Raw genomic sequence first — 24,068 nt, forward strand, 5'->3', positions numbered from 1 at the left:
CACAAACAGAAACCCTAGAATTATTGCTGAGTAAGAAAGATATGTTAATTACATTGACCAGTCAATATTTACTGTATCACATTCAGTATTACACAATATAGAACTGTTGCAACTATTTACAGTACATACAATGCTATTTGATGCTACCTACAATATGTAACATTATCATACCATCTGCAAAGTCTTAGGTTTTGTGGACTAATGACTGATTTTAACTTGCTCTAAAGGGGTCACATAACATACTGCTGCAGTGATTAGATCATTCCAACTTTAATGGAAGATTATTTTATGTCTTAATTTAAAAATTGTTTGATCCTTAACATGTTTTTAGAAGTAATACTAAAACTCTATTGACAGGTTACAGAGTTAACTTTATTTTCAGTCTGTACATTTGACAGCACTTACCGTACAGACTGTATCCCACAGTTAATTTTTTTTCTCATTTTATACAGGTGTGACAAGACAGAAAAGGATTTAAAATTTAGAAAATGTAAAACCACAAAATTTAGCAGGGGAACTCAGGGGCAGATGTAGTAACTGAAACTATTATTTTTTAAATTGGATAAGTTTCAAATTAAGTGTCCCTTTTAACACTGTTATCAGAATTTATACAAAAGGAAAATCCTGAATAATCCATATGAAGAGACACAAGATTTAGACTTTTAAAATGGTGAGAATTCTTTTGTTGACAATCTTATGGCAGTTTTTGTCAGCAAAAAGTTTAGTTACTTTTCAATACACATTTTGGACAAAATGATTTATTTTTCCTTGTCTCTATTGCTCAAAGTATATAAAATTAAAGACATACCTCCCAGTAATCCTGCATTAGAAAAAAAAATGCACTCAGTCTTTTATCTCTAATTTCTAATTATTAGACCATATGTATGCAGAAGGCTAAAAAGAGAGGAAGGTTGTGCAAAATGTAGATATACAGTAATTTATAAGTACATTCCACATAACATGCACTAAACAAGTATTATCTTAATGAAAATAACGTGCACACATCAAGAAGAGAACAAATGCACAGAGTAAAATTCTATACTGGACTGTGTGTGAGGCTCCCAATTATTTTAATGGGAATTACATGAACAGACCCATTAATGTTCTTATGCGTTCAGAATTTGGCCTTTGGATTAAAATCACTCAATTAAAGGCATTTAAAGGCTTCGTTCTCCTCTTGAAGTGGATGAAATTCAGCCCTGTATGGAGAGCCCACACAAGGCCTATGCACCACCCTATTCTGAAGGCTTAAAAAAACCTTACGTGATATGCAAAAAAGAAAAGGAGTACTTGGGCACCTTAGAGACTAACAAATTTATTTGAGCATAAGCTTTCATGAGCTATGATGAAGTGAGCTGTAGCTCACGAAAGCTTATGCTCAAATAAATTTGTTAGTTACTAAAGTGCCACAAGTACTCCTTTTCTTTTTGCGGATACAGACTAACACGGCTGCTACTCTGAAACCTGTCCTTAAGTGATATATATGCATTGTGAGGACTTGTGGCACATGGGTGACTTCATATTTCCATGTTATCATTAATGAGCTATATATGTGTATCTACAAAATATAGGCCTGCTGTTTACATATGGTGGCAGGATTAAAAATGTTCAGATGGCCTTATAATTTACAGTTTAGTTATACTACATTTTGCCGCAACAGCTTGCTAGGTTGAGAAAATATCTGCACTGAATTACAACAGTATATCCAGCACACTTCTGAATTATTTTACAATATGGAATATACCATGAGATTATATATTCTAGGTATTTTTAAAGCACTCCTCACTGTAGAGCACAACACATTGCAAGAGACAAAAGACTAAACTGTGGTAATTCAGAAGAAAATGTGTTGATTACATGTGCCATCTTAGCACTTACAGTACAGTAGACATTAAATAATATTTTCTTTTGTAGTATCTTCACAATATTACAAAGAATAAGCCACTGACAATAAGCTTGGTCCCTATGCAATTTTAATCTTTACTCTGTGAAAAATCTTCAAGTCCTCCAAATGTAAACTTTATTGAAAAAAATAACAGTACATAGAGATGTTAGGAATCCTCTTCGTTCACAAGTAATGGTTCCACTTCCATTGCCACTAAACTGGGTCTTCTCTTGTTCTGCTTGCGATACATAATAAATTGTGCAGTCATCTGGATATTTTGGGTAAGAAAATGAACAACATGAGATACAAAGATAGCATTTTCTACTCTTTTAAGAACAAAAAAATTGACAGACAGGATGAAAACTAGCCATCCATCAAATCCACCAACCAGTCTCGGACAGTGATCACTTTGATTCTTCAGATGAAGGTTCAAAACTCTCTACAGAGTTATGCCTATAATATTTCTTCCTAGCTAGTTAATGGCTAATTTATGCTCTGATGCATGAGGGTTTATATCCTTATTTTTAATCTGAACTGTGGACATTTCTAAACCATGTGTGTGTAATCCTTCTTCACTTGTTCTCAATTATGTCTTACGGCAATGAGTTAGTCAGTTTTACCAACATGGTGTTCTGGGAATTTAAGATTACTATCTTGTTGGCAGTATTCAGAATTTTTTTTAACTCTAAGTGACAGAATACATTAAATTCAGATATCCTCAGTTATGATGATCAAATTAATACACATTGGGTCAGATTCTGGCCCCTATATATGCCACTGGTGACTTGCAGGAGTATAAAGAAGCCACAATGACCTCAGGTGAAAGCCCCAGCACAGGAGCAGTGTATGACTGACATTACCCTACACTGTACCTCCCTCCACCCGTAACCCCAGGCAAAAGGCCATGCTGGGGATGGAACCAGAGAGAGCATTTCAGAGGCATGAGGGAGAGTGGCCACAGTGCTTTGCACTTGGCCTATTTTAGGCTGCAAAGCAGCCCATAAGCAGATGAAGGGAGTCTACCATACATGAGAGCAGCCCTTGGGGGCCTGCTCTAACTTACTGTAGGGCTACTCTGATCCCCAGCCATATCCAGAATCTGGGAGGCACAGAGGCCGCACTCTAACCTCATATATGCAAATTTGCTCACTTTAAAACACTCCTTTCTTAGTAAAGAGGCAGAACCATGAGGAGAGAACCTGGCTTTCCAGTCACTTTGTGCAAGAGGTTCAATTAAACAATGCATATTTAGTTTTATTTATTTGTATAACAGTAGTGCATCAAGGCTCCAACTGGGAGATCAGGGTCCCACTGTGCTAGGTAATGTAAACATGCACAGTAAGAAATGGCTCCTACCCCAAAATTGTTTCTAAGCCAAATAAACAAGACAGAAGGTAGGAGGAGAAACCCACAGAGGCACTGAGAGGTGACTTGCTGTAGGTGACATGGCAGGTCAGGGCAGAGCTAGGAACAAAATCCAAGTCCAACTCCCAGACCAGCATCTCATCTACTAGACCAGTGGTTTTCAACCTTTTTTCATTTGAGGACCCCTAAAAAATTTCAAATGGAGGTGTGGACCCCTTTGGAAATCTTAGTCTGCGGACACACCCAGGGGTCTGTGAACCACAGGTTGAGAATCACTGTATTAAACCAAACTACTATTAGTGTTTATATCCAACCCTGAAGGGATTTTGGAGGAGGTGAAGTGGATGGGGTCAGGAAGGAAACTTAAGTCATAGGGACTTGCATGAAAGAAGGCTTAAAGGTCTAGAAAATGGATACAAGGGGGCATCTGTTTACCAGGTATCTTCACACACACAATACAATGCATGCTCTTATTCACACAGCTTTAGGTAAGACAGTCATACTACCACTATACTTCAAATCCCATTTTACAAATGAATAAGAGTTGCCCTGGGAGGAAACTTGGCACATCAGATCTCTATCGGGAATACTTTAAACAAGTTAAAATAAGTGGTCTAGTAGACAGTAGCAGTGAGACACTTGAAGCTAAGGCATGCTGCTATTTCAAAAAATATTATTACCATAGAAGCTTTCTGGAAGGTGTGGGTGGGTGAGGAGGCAATTCTCTACATCCTGGGCACAGCCCCATGAATTACCCTGCTTTCCCAAAGCTTTACAATACCCCACCTCTGGGGTCCCTTCCATGTAAAGACTAGTCAGAATTTCCTTCAGAGACAGTAGATAAGCACTCTTATTCACTGCTGTGTTAATATGGGGCTGTCTCCCTGCTTAGAGCTGAGTAATTTAGCTGCACAGCACTTCCAGCTACTGTAAGTCAGGAAACCAAGAGACCAGGAATTTGATAGGACCTCATCCTGCAAGAGACTGAGCACCTTCTGAGGGTGCTGAGTGCTTTCATCTCCTGTTGAAGCATTAAGAGCACTTGTGGGACTGAGTCCTTCCACCAGTGTGAATAAGGAGTTACTCTACTGAAATCAGGCCTGGGATCTGGGAGTTGGGACAAGTGTGGATTTCCTGCATGCCAGCACAGACTATCATACTTAGCCCATGACCATTACCAGCCTGGTGGCCTGTTTTATGTAATGAGATTAAGAGCATGGGAAGGAACCAATTCCAAATAACTTGCAATGTATAATTTCAGATCAATATTTCCAGCACATATTTTTATTACTAGATGCACTTGTTATTTGGGGATTTAAGGAATAAAATTAAAGACCACTAAAGCTCTTTCCTATGGAAGCATGCTTACTGTTCATGTCCATAACTTTCTCAATGAAAACGGAGACCTGAGCATGCAGACAGTTTGGCTGGCTCATAGCCATACTAACTAGATAGAACCAAGTCTTGGACAGTCACTGTGAACTAATGGATCAAAAATTTGTTTTCTAAGTATATAAAGATATTAATGTGCAATATGTGATATATGAAACCGTCCTGAAAAAAACGGATACTGAGAGAGGAGAAAGTTGTATGCTCAGTTGGGAAACTGCCCTTGCTGAATTGCCAGGTCAGGCTTAGATTCTCTGCATGATGTAATTGAATTACAACACAATGATGTTCTGTAAAAGTATATAATGAATTCCAAACGGACTGATAAGACTCTGGCTATTGTTGCTTAGCTCTGGCTGACTATACTTATTTTTGGGCCTCTAGTAACAATGTAATCTGCAAATAACTATGCAGCATTTCAATGTAGTTTGTTGACAGAGGCTGGACCTAATGTACTGCATGTCAAATAAAACAGAGATGGGGGAAAAATCTCTGTACTGAGGTCTGTCTAATCTAGGCACAAGGCATTGCTTTTGGGATTCAATTTACAGATAAAGACATAAAAAGGTTCAAATGGGGCTGGTTGGGAGGTTTCAAGATGGAAACCTAATGGCCCAATTCTGTCCCTCAGCTACACGGGTGGATCTCCCACTGAAGTAAATCTCCAGGGAAATCAGTTAAAGTTTCATCCATGTGTTTGAGGGTGGATCTGGGAATTAACTACTCTAATATTTGGCATTTTATAGTACTTTATGATGAAGCATAAAGTAACTGCACATTCAGCCAAACTCTTATGCCAACCCAACCCTGTACCTCAACCAAAAGTTGGTGAAGAGTCATGACTCTTCCAATGTCCCTAAAGATGAAACAAACCTGGACCAGTGGGAAGAAAGTTCCAGAATCCTGATCTACTGAGAATGCCCTCCTGCAGGCCAGTTCAGTCTAGGAACTAGTCTCTTGGCTAACTTCAGCTGCTACTGCAACAGACATATGTGCAAAAATTCTATAGTAGACAGTTATGGAGTAACTGGCTGACAGGGGAAGCATATTCCTAACCCAGTCAGTTAGAGGTTGGTTTTGTCCTTGCTGTATCCCATCTAATATAACTGTGGATGTTCTCAGAAATTAACTACCAGAAAAGAAAGTTAATGACTCAAAGGCAGTGATTATCCAAAAATGAGACTCCTTTTCTCTTCTGAAGATTGGGAGCTTTCTATTCCCACCTCCTCTGTTCCCAACAATCAAGAAAGATCCTGCTTGCCCCTTTTTGAATTACTCATGACTGTAATGTGGTGTGTGAGTTTGCTAGGATTTTCTGCAACAAACAGTAATGAAGCTCTCTTTGGAAAGCACTGATTTCCATATCTTGAGGACTTCTCAAGGCAGGAGGTCTGCTTTTGTTTCTCCTTTTCTCTTGATTACAAAGTTTCTTCAAATTCCCCAAGCCACGCTGGAAGCATCTGTTTTCAATATAATTTGAACTGGAGGACTACTAGGATTGGAATCAGACTCTAATCAAGTCAGAACTGAAAAATGAATGTCATGTGCACACAAGCATTGCGATTCTGGGCAGTTTGTGGCCAATATCAGAGTTCCTCTTAGGAATACATGATGGAAGGGCATGTACAAATATGCAAGTAGTGTACTGTCATGGTGATCAGCATCAAATTCTGATTTTCCTTTTTGTAAGTATAGGCAGTTTTATGTTTCTAGCTAAGGCCAAAATTTTCAGGGCTTTGTTTAGGGAACGAAAGCCTTGTGTGTCCAAACCAGGGCAAAAAGCCATGAAATGCTACAGTCTACTCATGCTAGAGAAGTATCTCATCAGTGATAAAACTACACCTTTTAATTTCAAAAGAGGCAGTTATCCTCAGTAGTAAATTACCACTGTAGTGAAGTTCTGTGTTTGTGTAGTGAAGGACCTTTTACTAGAACTTCATGTCTTCGGATGCCCAGAGCATGGTTGGCTATCCTAAGTGAAGAAGAGAGTTAGTCAATCTGAAGTTTTAACAATAGAACTGGTTATATGCTTTAAGCTGGTTCTGAGACTTCTTTTCACTGAATCCCAACTTTACACTTTAAATATTGTATCCCTCTTCCTCTTGTTAGTTTGAGCTACTGACGTGAAGTTCTCAATCCAGACAGGTCAGGAATACCTCCTTTAAATGCTAATGCTTAGCAAAATTGAAAGCTGGAAAATCCAGGCTCTGAGTTCCATACAATTAGATGGTTTGGAATTCTGTATTTATTAACTCAATTGTTGGGATCTCAGTAGTAGCCAATAATCCACAGAACCTTTCATCTAATATTAAACAGGGAGGGCCTTGGTGTACCAAAACTCATACTACAATTCTACTATTTGCAGTTGCTTAAAGTAGTACAGTAATGGAAGAGGTTAGTTCACATGAAACTACTCTGCCGTGATAAAACCAAGGCTATGTCTACACTATTGCGGTAAGTCAACCTACATAAGAATGTACAGACTGGGTAAGACCAAAGGTCCATCTAGCCCAGTACCCTATCTTCCGACGGTGGCCTGTGCCAGGTGCCTCAGAGGGAATGAACAGAACAGGTAATCATCAAGTTATCCATCCCCTGTCACTCATTCCCAGCTTCTGACAAACAGAGGCTAGGGACACCATTCCTGCCCATCCTGGCTAATAGCCATTGATGGACCTATCCTCCACAAATTTATCTAGTTCTTCTTTGAACCCTGTTATGGTTTTGGCTTTCACAACATCCTCTGGCAAGAAGTTCCACAGGATGACTCTGCGTTGTGTGAATAACTTAGCTGGAGTTGACGTACCTTAGGTTGAGTTACTGCGAGGGGTCGATGGGAGAAAATCTGCCGTCAACTTACCTCACTCTTCTCGTCAGGGGTTGGATACAGGGATAGACTGGAAAGCGATCTGCTGTTGATCTGGCGGGTCTTCACTAGACCCCCTAAATCGATCACTAATGGATCAATCTCAGAGTGTCGATCTGGGCTGTACGTAGACCTGCCCCAAGGCTCCTCTATGGATGTGTTGCACTTAAATTCATAAGGCTACTAAATAGGAGTCCAAATTCAGTTTAAAATGGGCTGGTTTTCCTACAACTTGCTGTTTTCTCCTTTCTTATGCATATCAAGGCCCTCCTGGTTCTTTGACTGGCTTTATAGACAAAACATGGAATTTTAACTGGCAAGGATAATGGGGTAGATAGTTATACAGGTGGTAAGACCAACAAATATGTTACCATTCACAAGACTTATGAAACAAAGGCTCAATATTGTTCAACAATTTGCTCTTATTAGTATTTTACGATCAACAAGAACAATCATCTTCCTAGAATGAGTGCACATATATAGCAATAACTAGCACACTGGAAACACACACAATACAAATCTGAATTAAGAGAGAAGTTCATTTAAGACCAAACTCCTTCTGTCAGTTGCAACAGCCTGGCAAGCTAACCTATGTTGTAATATGTGCTATTGTGCATGACTCTTCAAAAATAATAGCTTACTTTAAGATACACTTAAATGCATGAATGCATATGTTTGTGCCCCGGGTGATGCACTTAGTTTTATGGACAACTGCAACATATGTTCACTACATATTATGTTTTCAAAAATATCTTAATAAGCTTCATGTTTGTCCTTTACCTCTAGATGAATCTGGCAAGAAGTTGATTTAAGATACCTTTAAAAATGGGCCAGTTTCAGTTATAATCTGCCTTGTGCACTTGGAAATAATTTGTGTGTTTCTCGGGTATTAAACACACATTAGCCATGCACAAATGGGAGGGCCATTGCGCACGCCTAAAACTGAAAATTTAGTCCACTGTGTATTGACTACAAAAAGTAAAGCTATCCAATGTAGCTTTAATTTGGATACCTTATTCAAAGTTACTGGCCATCTTATAAAACTGGGCAAATCATTTTAAAAAAGACGACGTTTCACAATCAGTTTAGATGCAGAATGAAAGCCGTCCAAAACTCCAATTCAATCTCAAATTATTGTCCAATATTTAAAAACACACCTTTGAGAAACTCTTGCTCTAACTGGAAAAGGATACAAAAATATCTAGAAACAGAACTCCAAAGCTCCCAATGAGCCATGGAAGATGGTGTAAAAAGTAGAGGTTTCTGAGAGCCTTAGCTGCAGGCATCTTTAAAACAAGGCTCAGTCCATAAGTACAGTTTCCCATCATGGCTAATGCAAACAGCAGGTAAGATGTGCCTTCTGTGGACCTTCTCTGGAACTACAAATAAATATTAAAAAAAAAAAAAAAAAAACTTTGATAGGAAAATAAAAGTTGTCACATATATTATTACAGTGATCAGTTATGGATATTTTCCAGTTATTTTACTTTCTAACATGCCCCCACAAATTCAAACACTTATTCTTTTCCAGCTAGAAAACATTTACCTATGTTTCTAATGCTTCTGCCTCCATTAGATCTATTACTTTCTGCACCAGAATAATCTAAATCAGTAGTAACGTGCATAGTTCTGGGGAATAATGCATGTTAACTCCTGCAGCTGCAGACTAGAATGGGACTCTAGCACATTATAAAATGTTACTGTTTATTTCTTCAGAAATCTGTTACTCCTTCCCTTTCTTCGGTGGAACATTTTGAAAATGCTTTAATAGCTTACTTCAGAGAGGCCTGTTGGATTGGAAATAAACTGTACTTCACGGTGCCAAGTTTTTTCAATGTAAGATCAAAACGCATTCCAATGCCTGTTCTCTGCATATATAAAATCTTTCACTCATTGATAAGGCTAAGATTTAGTCACGGGTATTTTTGGTAAAAGTCATGGACAGGTCACAGGCAATAAATAGGTTTCAGAGTAGCAGCCATGTTAGTCTGTATCCGCAAAAAGAAAAGGAGTACTTGTGGCACCTTAGAAACTAACAAATTTATTTGAGCATAAGCTTTTGTGACCTACAGCTCCCTTCATTGGATGCATGCAGTGGAAAATACAGTGGTTCTCCAAGTTCTCCTTTTATTTTTGGGCAATAAATAAAAATTCACGGCCCGCGACCTGTCCATGATTTTTACCAGAAATACCCCTGACTAAACCTCTACTTCTGGGGCCTCGTTGCTCTGGGGGACAACCTGCTGTAGTGCTGGGGGTTGACTGTCCCCTGGCCGCTGCTGCCAGGGACTGCCCTCTGGATGCCACCCCAGGACCACCGCTCTGGCCGCCCGGGGACCGCTGATGCTTGGGCAGTTCCCAGGGCACTCTCAGGACCACTGCTCAGGCGCTCCCCAGAGCCAGCCACACCGGCCGCTATTCTGCTGCCCAGGACCGCAGCAGTGGCTGATGCGGCTAGCCCCGGGACAGGACATCTGCTCAGATGCTCCACGGGGCCGCCCCAAGGACCTCTGCTTGGGCGGTCCCTGGGACCAGCCACACTGGCTGCTCCTTGCATAGTCCCTGGAGCCAGCTGACTGGGGCTGCCCGAGCAATGGCTGATGCAGCTGGCTCCGGGGTGGCCCCCAGGACTGCTGCTCAGGCGCTCCCCGGGGGCTGCTCCCAGGACCATTGCTCAGGCGGTCCACGGGACCAGCCACACCGTCCGCTGCTCGGGAGGTCCCCAGGCCCAGCTGAACCTGGGCCTCCCGAGCAACGGCCGGTGCGGCTGGCCCTGGGGACCACCGGAGGAGCTGGTCATGGGTCACTCCAGCCTTGGCCGGTGCTGCTGGCTGTGGGCTACCTGAGCAGGGGCTGCTCGGGTGGCCCTGAAGTCAGACACACCAGCCCCTGCGGAAGTCACAGAGGTCATAGAAAGTCATGGAATCTGTGACTTCTGCGACCTCCATGAAAGGATTGCAGCCTTATTCACTGACAGTAGGAAGATTATGAAATCAATAATGGGATTTTTGAAGTCATAGTGGATTATGTTTTAACTCACTGTACTCTATAAAACTCTCTACATTGTTTACTTACTTATTTAATAGAGAACACTTGGCAATCTAGAGATATAAACTGTATGTTTGCTTTTCATGTGCAATGCATACCTCTGCCCCCACCTTCAGATTCAGATCTACTTCTCCTGTCCTCTCTGAAAGATGTGCAGTTTTCCTTCCTTGCCTCTTCCCATTTCAGATAGTTCCAAATGCAAAGTTCAGATTTCAAATGGAAATGGAAGTTTGTGTTCAATGAGAGGAAGATTCCAGTGTATCAAGCAACAGGAAGCATTATGCAATTTAAGTGAACTCTCTCAAAAATATACTTACGTTTTTATACAGCTGGGGAAATCTAGATCCCAAGTAAAACATGCAAGATACATAGCCACAAATGAAGCCTGACATTTCTATCATACCAAGAGTGTTCTGAAAAACCAACAAAAAACACAAAGATTTTGTTTAAAAATACCTTTTAACATTTCAAGAGGTTTTAACTTACAGTTTAACTTCCTCTCAAGGCCTGCATTATGGCCACTGACTTTCTGGAAAGGGACTGGATCAGAACTCCCTTCAAAGCAGTTCAATGCTGCTGTAAATGGCCAAAGAGGTGACTGCTAGAAAGAGTTTGATCTTTACCTCAGAGTGGTGCACATCAGAATCAAAGCTAGTTACATGCAACAGTTGGGATTTAATGCTAAACATTAATGCAAAATGCATCTATTCTCAATAGTGAAAGAGCTAGACTCGGTGATTAAAGTCAAAATTAAGAACTACAGCAATGGCCAGTGAAAAGCAAAGCACATTGTGGCAAGAAAGCATGACACTTAATGACTTTTCCACTGTGTTCAACATGAATTGTGTTAATTTCCCCACTCTGCTACATTTTGAAAATAAGGCTTCCCTGCTGAGCAATGTAGTTTGGATTACTGTATAGGTAATAAACCAGCACTATTACGAAGATCAGCAAAATGGTGGAATATACCCCTCCAGGAGTGCTGGAACAATTTTTATAGCAGGGGGAGGGGTGCTGAGAGCCATTTAACCAAACTGTGAGCCATGTATATAATGGAAACCACATAAAGCCACTGGCAGCACCCCTAGTTCCATCACCTATGTACCGCTCAACTCTCGTATTAGGCAACAGCAGATACAAGTGTAATTTCTTCCCACATCAGAGGCTAAACCTGGGTTTCCAGTCTCCAAATGACTGCCTATGTTACCTAGTATCAGTGAAGAGAAGGTGCATTCATATGTTACTCTAATTTAATCTACAGAGTTATGCATTCTAATATAGCTCCATTAGTAAGATAAAGTGCATCTTAAAAAGCGTAAATTCATAGCTTGCAAAATTCAAAAGAGGGACAATATCCTCCCAAACTCCTGCCCCTATTCAGGAGAAGGGATATTACATAACATGAACTATGCTCCATTTGTTTGCACTAAGTCATTACTTCATGTACATCTTTTTCCTCAGTAGGCAGGTACAATAATTGAAATAATGCAGCAGTAGCCTAGAGCTAGGAATGCATCAAGAAATATTCTCAGTTTGGGAGAAGTGTGAGATTATGGTCCTCACTCTTTTGAAGGAAAATCTAAACAGGTTGGGTAGAGGGGAGAAGAAAAGGAGCCTGCCTTCTTTCAGAAGATGGAAAAAGATTTCTTTAGGTACAAACTATGAAAACAATGCGAGCTGAAAGCTTGCATGAGTGCACTCAAAATTTCTTTAGGAGAAAAAAGAACCCCCAATTCACTGTGACAGATTTTAATGTCTCAGTTAATATTTTCAGGCCACAAATTTAAAAGAAAACAATAGTGATTTTTACTACTGCCTTAAATGACTACAGAAAAATTCAGTTAATTAGTATATGTAGCTAAACAAGTTAATTACAAATAATTATAATCATTTCAGAATTTCCACTCATAGAAACTGGAAAGCTGTGTAATGCCTAATTGCCTGCATTTTAATAACACCAGCTGGAAATACAGCCTGATGTCAAACATCAAGACAGAAAGACTTAACTGCAAGACATCTCCATGGCTGTTTTTAGGCAACTTCTATATTTTGGGGTGGGGGTTTGGCAAGTATCGTTCAAACAAATACCCATAATATTGCGCACACAATTACTAAAGCAATTAGGATCATCATGCAAATTCCTAAGAAGCATAGCCACAATCCTTACCAAAATTTTATTTATAGTCTTTTTGTGAAGGCGGGACGTTAACTAAAAAACAAACTACCTTGCTAGCTTCCAGCACAGTACTCTGGTCTTGGTTTCGTAGCAGTAGCTGACTGGGTAAAATTACACACAATGTTATACACATCAAGACCCAGGTTACACAGAAATTCTTCAGGTTTATGCTGCCTACAATAAAATACAATAAGTCAGCTGACAAATGACTTGTTGGCTAGTAACATTGCTATTTGCTTGTAATTTAGCATATAGAGTTAAACATCTTCAAGTGAAGACAAGTTTCACATTCAATCCACTTTTTAAACTAGCTCCTGCTAACACATTCAGGTTTAGCTAGTACAATAATCAAAAAGTTGCTAAATACAATAGAACAGAACACTTTCTTTCCACAAGTATTGATTAAACACCCCAAATACAAAGACATTTGGAATGTAAATTTCATTCCATTTGTCCCAAAGGCTTTGCTGTTAATACAGGTCCATCCAGCAAAGCACTTAAGTACATGATTAACTAAGCATATGAGTGGTCCTACTCAAATCAGTGGGATTACCCATGCTTAAAGTTAAGCATGTGCTTATGTGACTTGCTGGATTGGGGCTATAGTCACCTACAAAGGATTTCAAAATAGCAGAAAATATTATAAATAATTCAGTAGATAAGGTAGCTCCTGTATTATAATACAGTCATGCTTACTGGCTCCAGATGATATCAGCACTCCACTGTGCTAGAAGCTGTACTGATATACAGCAAGAGAAAGTCCCTGCCCTTTGAGTTTGCAGTCTAAACAGCCAAGACAAAGGACATATTACTATTGCCATTTAACAGATGGGGATCTGAAGCACGAAGACTAAGACCCAGATATTTAAAGATATTTAGCTGGTGCTGCACTCATCTAAACTCCTAAATTCCTTTTGAAAATTAATCAAGTCTCATAAATCAATTAGACTTTGCAATATTGAGCGCAGCACCAGCTAAATACCTTTAAATATCTGGCCCAAACCGACTTGCCTAAGGTCACACACGAGTCTGAGGTAGAGCTGGGAACTGAATCCAGATCTCTGGAGTCCCACTCCACCACCTTAACCTGAAAACTATCCTTTGCCTTCTAGTTAGGCACGAGTGTGACTGAAAAGTGGCACAGCAGCCGGACCTGTGAATATCCTTTTATTTTTTTAAGGTTATGAAATAAAAACAAAGAAAATCAGAGCTAAGGACACACCATGTAATTTTAATCTTGATGTGGTTAGATATTGCATGGATTTAAGAGCAGTTCCATATCTGCTGCCCTTGGTTCTTTATTTAGCTGGGCACGTCTAAGTTGTAACTCCGCTTTTTATTACCTTTGTTAGACCTTTAATTTGAATATTTATATTTTGACTTAAAAATGTTTCTATTGATATAGTCAGGTATGCTGTTTTTCCTGAGCTTTTACAATTTGAACAGAACTTTGACTGCTATTGCAATATAAATGGAAGACTGAAAATTTTCCAAGATTAAACACTATAATTACTTGCAGGATTTTATGAAGCAAATCAAGTAATTTCATTCCTTTTCCATTGGGTCTTTTTGACTATGTATAGTTATAGATACAGAACACATGAAAATGTCAAGTTATTTTATGCAGTTAGCAAATACAAAATAAAAAGTCTAACTTTGATCAAAATCAGGGAAACTAATTGAACATAACCTAATGGAAAGAAATGCAAGCTTTCAATCTTCTTTTACATATGTTTAGATAGCTGAAAGTAGATAGTAAAACTAAGGAATAAGCTAAAGCAAGCAACTAGATTCCACAAATTATTGCATTTTTTAAACACCTATATAAAGTGACAGTCTTACATAGAAAATACTCACAGCTATTACAGAATTTTGGCAACTAGGAATATGTAACAAATTCTGAACAGACTAGTTGAATTTAGGGATAGATATAAATTACTCTGCAAAAATTGTAAATCATGCCCTAAGGGGGAAGAATGAGATTTCACAGGGGCCTAAGAACACTTGAACTGGGATTTGGGTGCTCACCTCCTTTTAAACCCCTCTGAAAACTCATACTTGAAAGTTTAAGAAAAGAATATCAAGGACCAAAGTATTCCACTTCATATTGTGGGAAATGAATTAATTGTTGAAAATCTTACATTTTGTTGTCTTCTGATTCTTGAGCTTATAGTAGGCAAACTGTGAGATCACAATTATGTCCATGTTAACATAAAAGATGGCAGTGACAATCTAAAAGAAATCATAAGATGCACCTTCTTATACGTTCAACAAAATAGGATGGTCTTTTTGGAAATGATTTACATGATGTAGAGAACACAGAGATGATAAGTGCCAAAAGTTTGCAAAAAAGCTGTTTAGGATACAAACCAAGTTAGGCTGCTGCAGAGCACTGTAGTATATATTTACAGGAAGGCAAATTCCTGGTCCTTAGACCTGAGGCAGCACAGAGCTTGAGCTACGCAGTCCAACTACTGCTACAACTGCAAAGGTTTAAACAGATTTTAAAGGAATGTGGCACAATCCCTATCTGGGCTAGGTGTTAATCCCTTCCCTTACCCAGAGATGTGTCTCTGCCCCATCTGGGCGCCAGAAGTTCACTTAGGAAGGCAGGGTGCACGCTCACTGCCTCCCCCATACGAAAAGGGTGTGGCTGGCTGTCCTGCTATTGCCCAGCTGGGGAGATAGAATGGGTAATGCTGCCTGAACAGGGATCTTCTGCAGAACTGTGTTACAAACTGGAATTAGTCTCCACCCAGTCTTTGTCTCCCCTATGGCCTGTGACAGCCTTCCAGCTTACGAAGCACATTTTTTTTTAAAGCAAGAGGGGAAGGGAGATCAGTAAAGGCAGAAAAGGTTGCAGATCCAGCTAAAGTATCAATGCCTAGCTACATTGGTATTTTTCACAGAGAAATCTTCCTATTCCTACAATAAGTACTCTTTTCAAGTTATTCACGGATAAACCCATCTTTGACCTAGTTCCTTTTCTTTACTAATAGACAACTGGCCAAGGAAAAGAGGCAAGAGCTTCAATTTAAAAGGATATCGGTGGAATCTCCATCACTGGGGATTTTTAAGAGCAGGTTGGGCAAACACCTCTCAAAGATAGTCTATATAATACTTAGTCCTGCCTTGAGTGCAGGGGACTGGACTAGATGACCTCTCGAGGTCCCTTCCAGTTCTATGATTCTAACTTGGAGAACTGGTCTGAAATCAACAAGATGCAATTTAATAAAGCCAAGTGCAAAGTACTTAGGACAGAAAAATCAAATGCACAAATACAAAATGGGGAACAACTGGTTAGGCAGTAGTACTTCAGAAAAAGATTTTGGGTTATAGTGGATCACAACTGAATGTGAGCCAACAATGTGATGCAGTTGTGAAAAACCTAATATTCTGGGGTGTATTAACAGAAGTGTTGTATGTATGACATAGGAGGTAATTTTTCTGCTCTTCTCTGCACTGCTGAAGTCTCAGCTGGAGTACTGTGTCCAGTTTTGGGGTCCACACTTTAGGAAAGATGTGGACAAACTGGAGACAATTCAGAAGAGAGCAACAAAAATGTTCAAAGAGAGGCTGACCTATAAGGAAAGGTTAAAAAACACCGGATATGTTTAATCTTGAGAAAAGAAGTTGGGGGGGGGGGAACCTGGTAAGTCTTCAAATATGTTAAGAGCTGTTATAAAGAGGACTGTGATCAATTTTTCTCCATGCCCTCTGAAGGCAGGAAAAGAAATAATTGGCTTAATCTGCAGCAAGGGAGATTTAGGTTAGATATGAGGAAACACTTTCTAACTGTAGGGACTGGAATAGGTAACCAAGGGAGGTTGTGAAATTCTCATTAAGGATTTTAAGTACCAGTTAGACAAACACCTGTCAGGGAAGATCTAGGTATAGTTGGTCCTGCCTGGGTTGGGCGATGGACTAGATTACCTCTCAAGGTCCCTTCCAGTCCTACATTTCTACTATTCTAGAACAATTTGATTTTGTTGTTAGACTACAAAAAGTTAATTGACTCCACTCACACTCAACCCGACTTATGAGGGAAACTTACTTTGAAAATAAACTGGAAAATTCCCACTGAACTTCTTATCAAATAAAGCCCATTTAGTCTACTTAAATGCTTAATTGTGTGAAATGGTTTATGCAATACAAGTAATAGTATAAAGGGAACTAGCTCGTGATACAGGATCACTTCTACTGTGCTAACGAAGCCACACAATACAAACTTATAAAAGGGTGATGAGTAGATGAAGAGAGCAAACTTGGCGATAATTTGCTTTTCTAGTATCTGTCTCTCCCTGCAATAGCTAAAAATATATATTTTAAAAATGATAAATCATCATGTAGAAAAGCTGATTACCTGAATTGGCAGTTGATTTGTTAAATAACAGCCTATGAAATTTGTAAGGTCCCCACCAATCCAACACAGCAAAAAGCCCAGAGAGAGTGCTTGGTCCACTTTTCCATTCTGATAAGCAACATAAAGTTGACTATGAAAAAAAAAATCACAAGAGATGCAAACATGAAACATTTAACTTCTTTAAATACATTTTACTTTAAAAAAGCCCAGTCACAAGGAATTTCCTGTAGAGGGACTAAATGACAAAACTAGTATTTTGAAAAAAATACGTCCAGCTCAATATTTCTGGTTCTCTTAAGCCTAGAAATAACAGGCTCAACCTGTCCCCAATACTGCTTGCTTGCATGTGCTATTTTTCCATGGCAGGGAGTGAAACACACCATTTGAACAGCATAACCAAGCTATTAGTGTTTGATGTACCATGCTGTAGTAACCATCTTTAGTAATGTTGAAACTGGAAAAACATTCACATTTTGCAATAAAATGGCGAGGGATACACAAAGCTTCTATGACAGAGGGATGAGAGTCTATTAGCAGTTTAATGCAATGCTCACCAACGTCACAGTTTTAATGTAAAGGTGTCTTTCAAATAATATTTCAGAGGCTGAATGGCTCAAAAATGGTTTTATTCTTCATGATTTCCAGACACCCTTTACTAGTTCAGTAACTAATATTATCCCTATGTGGAGACATTTTCATCTATTCAGCTCCTGCTATTCCCTACCTGCATATTTGAAATATGAACCCAGCATAAGCACCTCACACAGCACTGCAGAAATGCTGACCGACACTCCGTTTCTGACCCTTTCTCAGTCCCAGTGTTCATTGACCAGGAGCAGCAGGATAGTATGTGACACATAACATGTGGTTTAAATAATATTAGTCCACTCTCCACTAAAGACTGCAGGTGTGTGCACACATGCAAGTGTAGGAGAGATGAGGTGAGGGTGACATAGGCCATGTACATTACCACTTCTGTTGGCCAAACTTATGTCCTTCAGCCATGTGGGGAAAAAAACTACCCTCCTGAATGACGTATGTTTGGCTGGCATAAGTGGTAGTGTGCACTGTGCTATGTTGGTAGGAGAGCTTCTCCTGCTGACATAAAACCACCTCCATGAGTGGCAGTAGCTATTTTGTCAATGGGCGCGCTCTCTCCCATAGGCATAGAGTGGCAATAGGAACGATCTTACAGTGGCGCAGCTGCACTGATGCCGCCGTAAGCTCGCTAATGTAGACATGGCCCTATTCTCATTTGCTTTCAGCGGCAGAGATTTGTGTCAGATTGGCGCAATAAAATAAGTACATCAAGCTCTTTTGCCAACCACCAAATACTGAAATACTGTTCTAAACATGAACATCATACTACTTTGGCATATGCTATTATGCAGATGGAAACAGAAATGTATCCAAGATCAACTTTAAAAAGGCAGCTTTTGAAAAAGGCTTCAGGCAAGATTACTCATGTGAATCTGAAGACTGCTTAAGATTTTAAACTTACGGTAGTGCAGCAAACAGAAAACAGACAATGGAAATCAGTCCTATGACAACGCTCCAGTACTCCCACGCATTTTCTACACATTCTTCCAAGAGATGCCAAATCCATGGTGTTCCATTTATACACAATCTCCTATTCTCTACTGAAGAGATATTGAAAGCATGTGTATACAGCTGAGGAGCCATCATTCAAGTGCTGAGATTCAATTTCAGACGTTTATTTTTGGCTCTGTTTTTACCCCATGCAAATCCACAAATCCGTTTATCAATGCTGAATATCCTCTCTCTCAAAAAACCTCCACATCCAGACGGATTACTTGATATAGCAGATATTTCCAATCTTATAAATGGACCTGCCAAATTCAATGACACAAAATACAGCCAGTGTGACTATATCAATTTAAAAGACCAGATCAAAGTTTTCAGTAATTTGGCCACAGGAAACATTGTTTGGGAACATAAAGTCAAACAGAATAAAACTGCAAATACAGACTCTAATCCATAATGCACTTGCTTATATTTACTGTTTATTAAAAAGGAAAAATGGCATTGCCCAGAACCTGGTATTACACAAGCAAATACCGTACAGGTTACTCCACACAATGTACTAATGCATAATCCTAATTTACGTCACCTGTGGCATTTGAGTACCTGGTCTGCCTTTGGTAGACTGACAGTTGTGCAGTGGTACTAAACTTTAATATATCTGTAATGTGAAAAAACTGTACACTACAGGGTAATGTAAATCAAGCAACTCACTTACCCTTCAGACGAAAGCCAGGTTTTGAATCCAGGCCTCTTAGGGTAAGATTAGCCCACTGAAATAATGGGCTACCAAATACCCTTTTTAATGATAATGGGTCAGATTGTGAACCCCTCATTCACATTTGTGAATACTCGCTCACATGAATACCCTCACTGACTTCAATGTAACCGCTCATGTAAGTATTGCTTACCAGTGCAAATAAGGGCTTCATATTCTGGCTCTCTGATATCTCCAAGCATTTAAGAAGAAATCTGTTACATCAGAATTTGTTCATGATGTCAGATAATTAAGAATAGGATTCTGTTTAAACTTGGTCTGGAGTCTAAATCACATAATATTGATTTCTTGTAACTTTCCAAATAAGTCCTCCAGAATATATTTCTTTGAATCAGGCCACAAAACATCACATTCACAATGGATTTCTAAAATTTGTTTTCCCCTTATTATAAGTTTGGCAAGTTTTATATTTCTGTATTTCAAGTAAAATACCCAGTATTTCAAACTTGTTTTTTGTTGTTTGCTTCAGCTGGTAAGTTACATTTCTAACTTGAAAGGCTCAAGAAACACCAGTTTTTCTAAACACAAATAAGGCATGCCTCAGCACTGAGTAAAATTAAAACAAATGGCTTTCAGGAAGTACAAGTTTATCTTCAGTATGCCATTGACCAAGTAACATGGAATGAACTAGAAAACAAGCTTTCCAAGGGTGTTGTGGAGGTGTCAGTAGCAACTCCAGAGTGAAGTCTGCATGAAGATACCACAGATACAGAGTCTAAATTCCATATATCATACGCGTGGGAATGGGGCTGGGAGGGGAATTACATGCCTCAGCACCACACTGACAAATCTTACTCTTAGGTTAATGACAGAATTTCAAGAAAGTCATTTCAGGTTTCTAGAGATTTTATACACACACTTCCAAGTGCATAACACGAATGATTAATATCTGTGTGAGAGCACACTGTTCCACTATAGGTAACACAGAACCATGTTAGATTATGTAGCCAGTCTGTAAGGGATTGGGTTGAAGCTGTTTTTACAATACAACAAGCTATTTTCAATATCTTTTGAAATCTTACAGGTTGATGGCATAAAATAAATGCTGTACATTATAAAATTGGGATTAGCTTTACCCTCCCAGGGCTTGTTCTATACTTCCATGAGACCTCTGGTAGCTGTATTATCATAATGTGGTGCAGGCTGGGGCATCACATTGCAGATAGAGCTGGACGGCCTTGGGGGGGAACTGATGTCACAGCACCTAAAAATAAAAATATATATTGACGTTGTACTGAATCCCCCATTTAGCCTGGCTAGTGAATGGCTCAGCACTTACTGCTGAGGTCACTGATCTTTGTAGCCATTTCTGCAAGTCACTTTTTATGTTTAACAACTGTGTGTGGATGGTGACAGGGGAGACAGGCATGTTTTAGATACACTTGCCTGATCTTGCACCACTGAAGTCATGGACCACACCAATTGTTAGGCATGATGCCAAAGGGCAAGTATCTTCAGTCATTCAGAAAGTATTATTGTTGTGAGAGATTCTTACATTTTCTAAAGGTTGGTTAACAAGTAATTATTTAAAAAGGAGTACTTGTGGCAGCTTAGAGACTAACAAATTTATCTGAGCATAAGCTTTTGTGAGCATCTGATGAAGTGAGCTGTAGCTCACAAAAGCTTATGCTCAAATAAATTTGTTAGTCTCTAAGGTGCCACAAGTACTCCTGTTCTTTTTGCGAATACAGACTAACATGGCTGCTACTCTGAAAGTAATTATCTGGGCACCCACGGCACCCATATAATCTGAACATTTAGCTGTCAGATTCCATTTCTTGCAATGCCTATTTCACAGATCTGTAGAATGGGCTAGATAAATGAGCAATTTGATTAAATTCTCATATCTATTAATGATGGTGGAATATTGCAGGATTTCTTGGGCTCAGACCAGTTTAATCCACTTGAGGAAGCTAATACACCTTTTTGTCCCTTCTGCACAGAAATTTTAAATTTTTTCCAACAACTTCTTAAAGCTCATGAGGTTACTTTTTTTCAATTAGGTTCCTCAAAACTGACTACGTTCCCTGAGCAGAGACAAGAGGATAAGACGATAGGTACAACAGAAAGAGAAAAATGTGTTGTCTGAGTCACCAGTGACAATAAAAGGAAAAGAAAATGTAAGGAGGCATCTATCTTTTGCTTTCATCACAACTCTTTACGTGCACAACCCAGTATTTCTGTAAGAGGGTTAAAATTTTTTTTTCCTCTAGATATTTTACTGGCTTTTCTTTTGAGATTACTATACATACTGTAGTTACTGCCATTAAGTCCTTGGAAAAATTATTCTCAATTACATGCTGTTTCTACCATAATGAATGACTTAGAACACAGTACTCAGATCTCAGAAAGACTTGTAATAAGGGCTTGTCTACATGAGGAAATTGATCAGAAGAGCTACTGTGCTTTAAATTCCCACCCTACCTTATCCCAGAAAACTTCCCTAGGTAGACAAGCCCTAAGATCATATTGAGGAGAGGAAGGCAGGCCTTGTAGTAAAGCGGCTGTATTAGGACTCAGGAGATCTGCCATAAACCTCCTGTCTCTCCTTGGGAAAGCTGCAGGCAGGCAAATTTTCACAAGTGGCCACTGAGTTTTGAGTGCCTCTCTTCTTGGATACCAAGCAATAAGACTCCCTTACAGGTGCCTGACTATGAATTTATGTGTTTGAAAGTGGTCGTCGTCGTCCCCTCCCCCCCCCCAGTTTCAAATAATAATATTAATTAAATCCAGCTTGAGATTTTGGAAGGGAAAAATCAGTTGTGCAGTATTTGTATTTACGTATTCCTAACAAAATCAGTGGAACTAGTCTATGTGATAAGACTTACAACTTATTTCATTCACTTGATCCTCCTATTTTACTCCTACAACTCTCATGTTCCTATTTTCTTTAAATAATCCTTTTACTGGTTGCATGCTCTCAGCATGGGTGATTGTCTCTTTAGGATCAACAATCAAATATGTATATCACATTTGAGGGAAAAAAAAACCTAATTTTTTTCAATAGGGAGCTCCCAGTTTATCCTGGTAAAATTCAGCTGGAGAAATAAAGTCAATTTTTGAAAGGGGACAAGCCATCCAGGAGCAAGGTGAGCAGTAGTAGCATGTGAGCTAAATAGCCATCTCACAGGTACACTGACAGACTGAGAACGCTGGGTGTAGGTCAAACACAAGCTGCCAAAATCCATCCCAGAGGCCCTGTCCCAGTCTTTAGAAGAACTGGAATTCTTTGAAGGTGCCACAGGGGGAACTGGCATAATAATGTATGGAGGTGGTTATTAAACTTTTTTGTATTGTGATCCCACTCAAACAATATCATTCTCCTAATCCTGAGCCCATATCTTCCCCGAGGCAACTTCAGTATTGGGTCAGAAGAAGAAAAAAGTAATGAGGATGTATTTAAAGCCAGCAAATGAACATAATTTAACTTTAATCTGGATGCTGCTGTTATTCTGTTGCACACACTTCACACCAGAGCTCTCTCTATTTCCTGTGTGGGAGAAGGGCCAGAACTTTATATTTAGTTCATGAACTCTCCTTCAGTTTGCTCTGCCCCCATGTGTATTTGCTACTCCTCCCTTCAGTATTTATTCGGTGCCCTCTGTAAATGCGATCCGCTGAATTTACAGCGCCGAGGCCAAAGAAAGGTATGAGGCAGACATGAATGGCCAGGGCCAAAGGGAGATCAAAGTGGAGCTGTTTGAGGGAGGGAAAACAAACCCAAGAGGAGGGCAAAGCACCAACCTGGCAATAGCTACCCAGCTTCCTTCAGGCAAAGGGAGGGAGAATCCCCAGTCCCAGGCTGAATCTCACAGGTCTCTGCCTGCTACCTAGCTCACCAGAAGGTCCCTTCCGGGGGCAAAAAGTCCCTGTGGAGAGGGAGGGGAGGAAGTGAACCCCAAAAGCACAATACAAGAGCAGGGATCCCTGGGGCTACCCCCCTCCCCGCCTACACGGGAATCCCGGCCCCGCAACGGACCCCACTGCCGAGACGGGGACTCCGGCCTCGTAACCACCCAGCCCAGCGCGGGGAGGGTCCCTCTGCCGCCCAAGCCCCAGCGCAGCCCCACAAGCCCTGCGCGGCTCCCTCCAGCCGAGCCCCAGAAGAACGGGGTCCCTGTCTCCGGCCTCCCTCCAGCCCCTCGCCTCCGCACGCAGCAGGCGAGCGCGAACCTGCCTCTGCCGCCCCAGCTCGGCGGCGGCAGCGCCCGGCCCAGTCCAGCGCCTTCCCCAGCGTCCCGCCATCCGGCCCGGCCCCGCCCAGTCGCGGGCCCGGGCAGCGGAGAGCAGCGGCGGCCGGAGCGGAGCCAGGGCGCCCTCTGCAGGCAGCGGGGGGTATCTGCCCATCACAGGGCGAGCACACCGACTCGGCACACAACGCAGACACTCGCTGACGCAGTGCCCACCCAGAGGGAACCACACAATTGGCATACAGACAGTACACACACAGCTGTGCTCGTTGGCACCACCCACAGCCATGAACTCTGTCACACACACCAACCCACTGACATCACACATTGTAACCCAACATAAACAGACCTATAGAAAACATACCCATAGGCACTGACTCATAATACACAGGTAGCGACAACATACACAACTAGAGTCCCCGGGCGGCCCTGATACCCCAGTTGCCACAGACACATTCCATAGACA

General features: G+C 40.4%; 1 protein-coding gene across 9 annotated transcripts; it reads right to left on the minus strand.

Annotated features, from left to right (window-relative positions):
- Window positions 1-1,398: 1,398 nt before the first annotated feature.
- Window positions 1,399-23,687, minus strand: LOC140917229 (lysosomal amino acid transporter 1 homolog). 9 transcript variants are annotated; one of them, XR_012160756.1, is made up of 12 exons: window positions 23,586-23,687; window positions 23,157-23,281; window positions 20,489-20,616; window positions 18,594-18,942; window positions 17,093-17,222; window positions 14,871-14,961; window positions 12,779-12,903; window positions 10,871-10,966; window positions 10,652-10,726; window positions 7,500-8,884; window positions 6,482-6,611; window positions 2,073-2,153 (listed from the first exon to the last, which is right to left on the minus strand). XR_012160756.1 is itself a non-coding variant. In XM_073359588.1 (11 exons), exons 4-11 carry the CDS (start codon window positions 18,776-18,778, stop codon window positions 2,052-2,054), a joined length of 990 nt encoding a protein of 329 aa, XP_073215689.1. In that variant the 5' UTR covers window positions 18,779-18,942; window positions 20,489-20,616; window positions 23,157-23,281; window positions 23,590-23,687; the 3' UTR covers window positions 1,399-2,051. The 9 variants fall into 9 exon arrangements, 6 of the variants coding, with proteins under 6 accessions (XP_073215689.1, XP_073215687.1, XP_073215688.1 ...); XM_073359588.1 differs by lacking the exon at window positions 6,482-6,611 and having other exon boundaries at window positions 1,399-2,153; window positions 8,699-8,884; window positions 23,590-23,687; XM_073359586.1 differs by lacking the exon at window positions 6,482-6,611 and having other exon boundaries at window positions 1,399-2,153; window positions 8,699-8,884.
- Between the last annotated feature and the right edge of the window lie 381 nt (window positions 23,688-24,068).

The sequence above is a fragment of the Lepidochelys kempii genome, chromosome 9, assembly GCF_965140285.1.
Source record: "Lepidochelys kempii isolate rLepKem1 chromosome 9, rLepKem1.hap1, whole genome shotgun sequence".
Classification (NCBI taxonomy): Eukaryota; Metazoa; Chordata; order Testudines; family Cheloniidae; genus Lepidochelys; species Lepidochelys kempii.

Bases quoted from the DNA above. Each gene is read 5' to 3' on its own strand.
- LOC140917229 (XM_073359590.1), bottom strand. From the start codon at position 18,778: ATGATGGCTCCTCAGCTGTATACACATGCTTTCAATATCTCTTCAGTA. The intron at 10,727-10,870 runs GTAAGTATATTT...TGAAATGGGAAG, and splicing joins TTCCCCAGCTGTATAAAAAC to AGGCAAGGAAGGAAAACTGC. The intron at 8,885-10,651 runs GTATGCATTGCA...ATTTATTTGTAG, and splicing joins ATCTGAAGGTGGGGGCAGAG to TTCCAGAGAAGGTCCACAGA.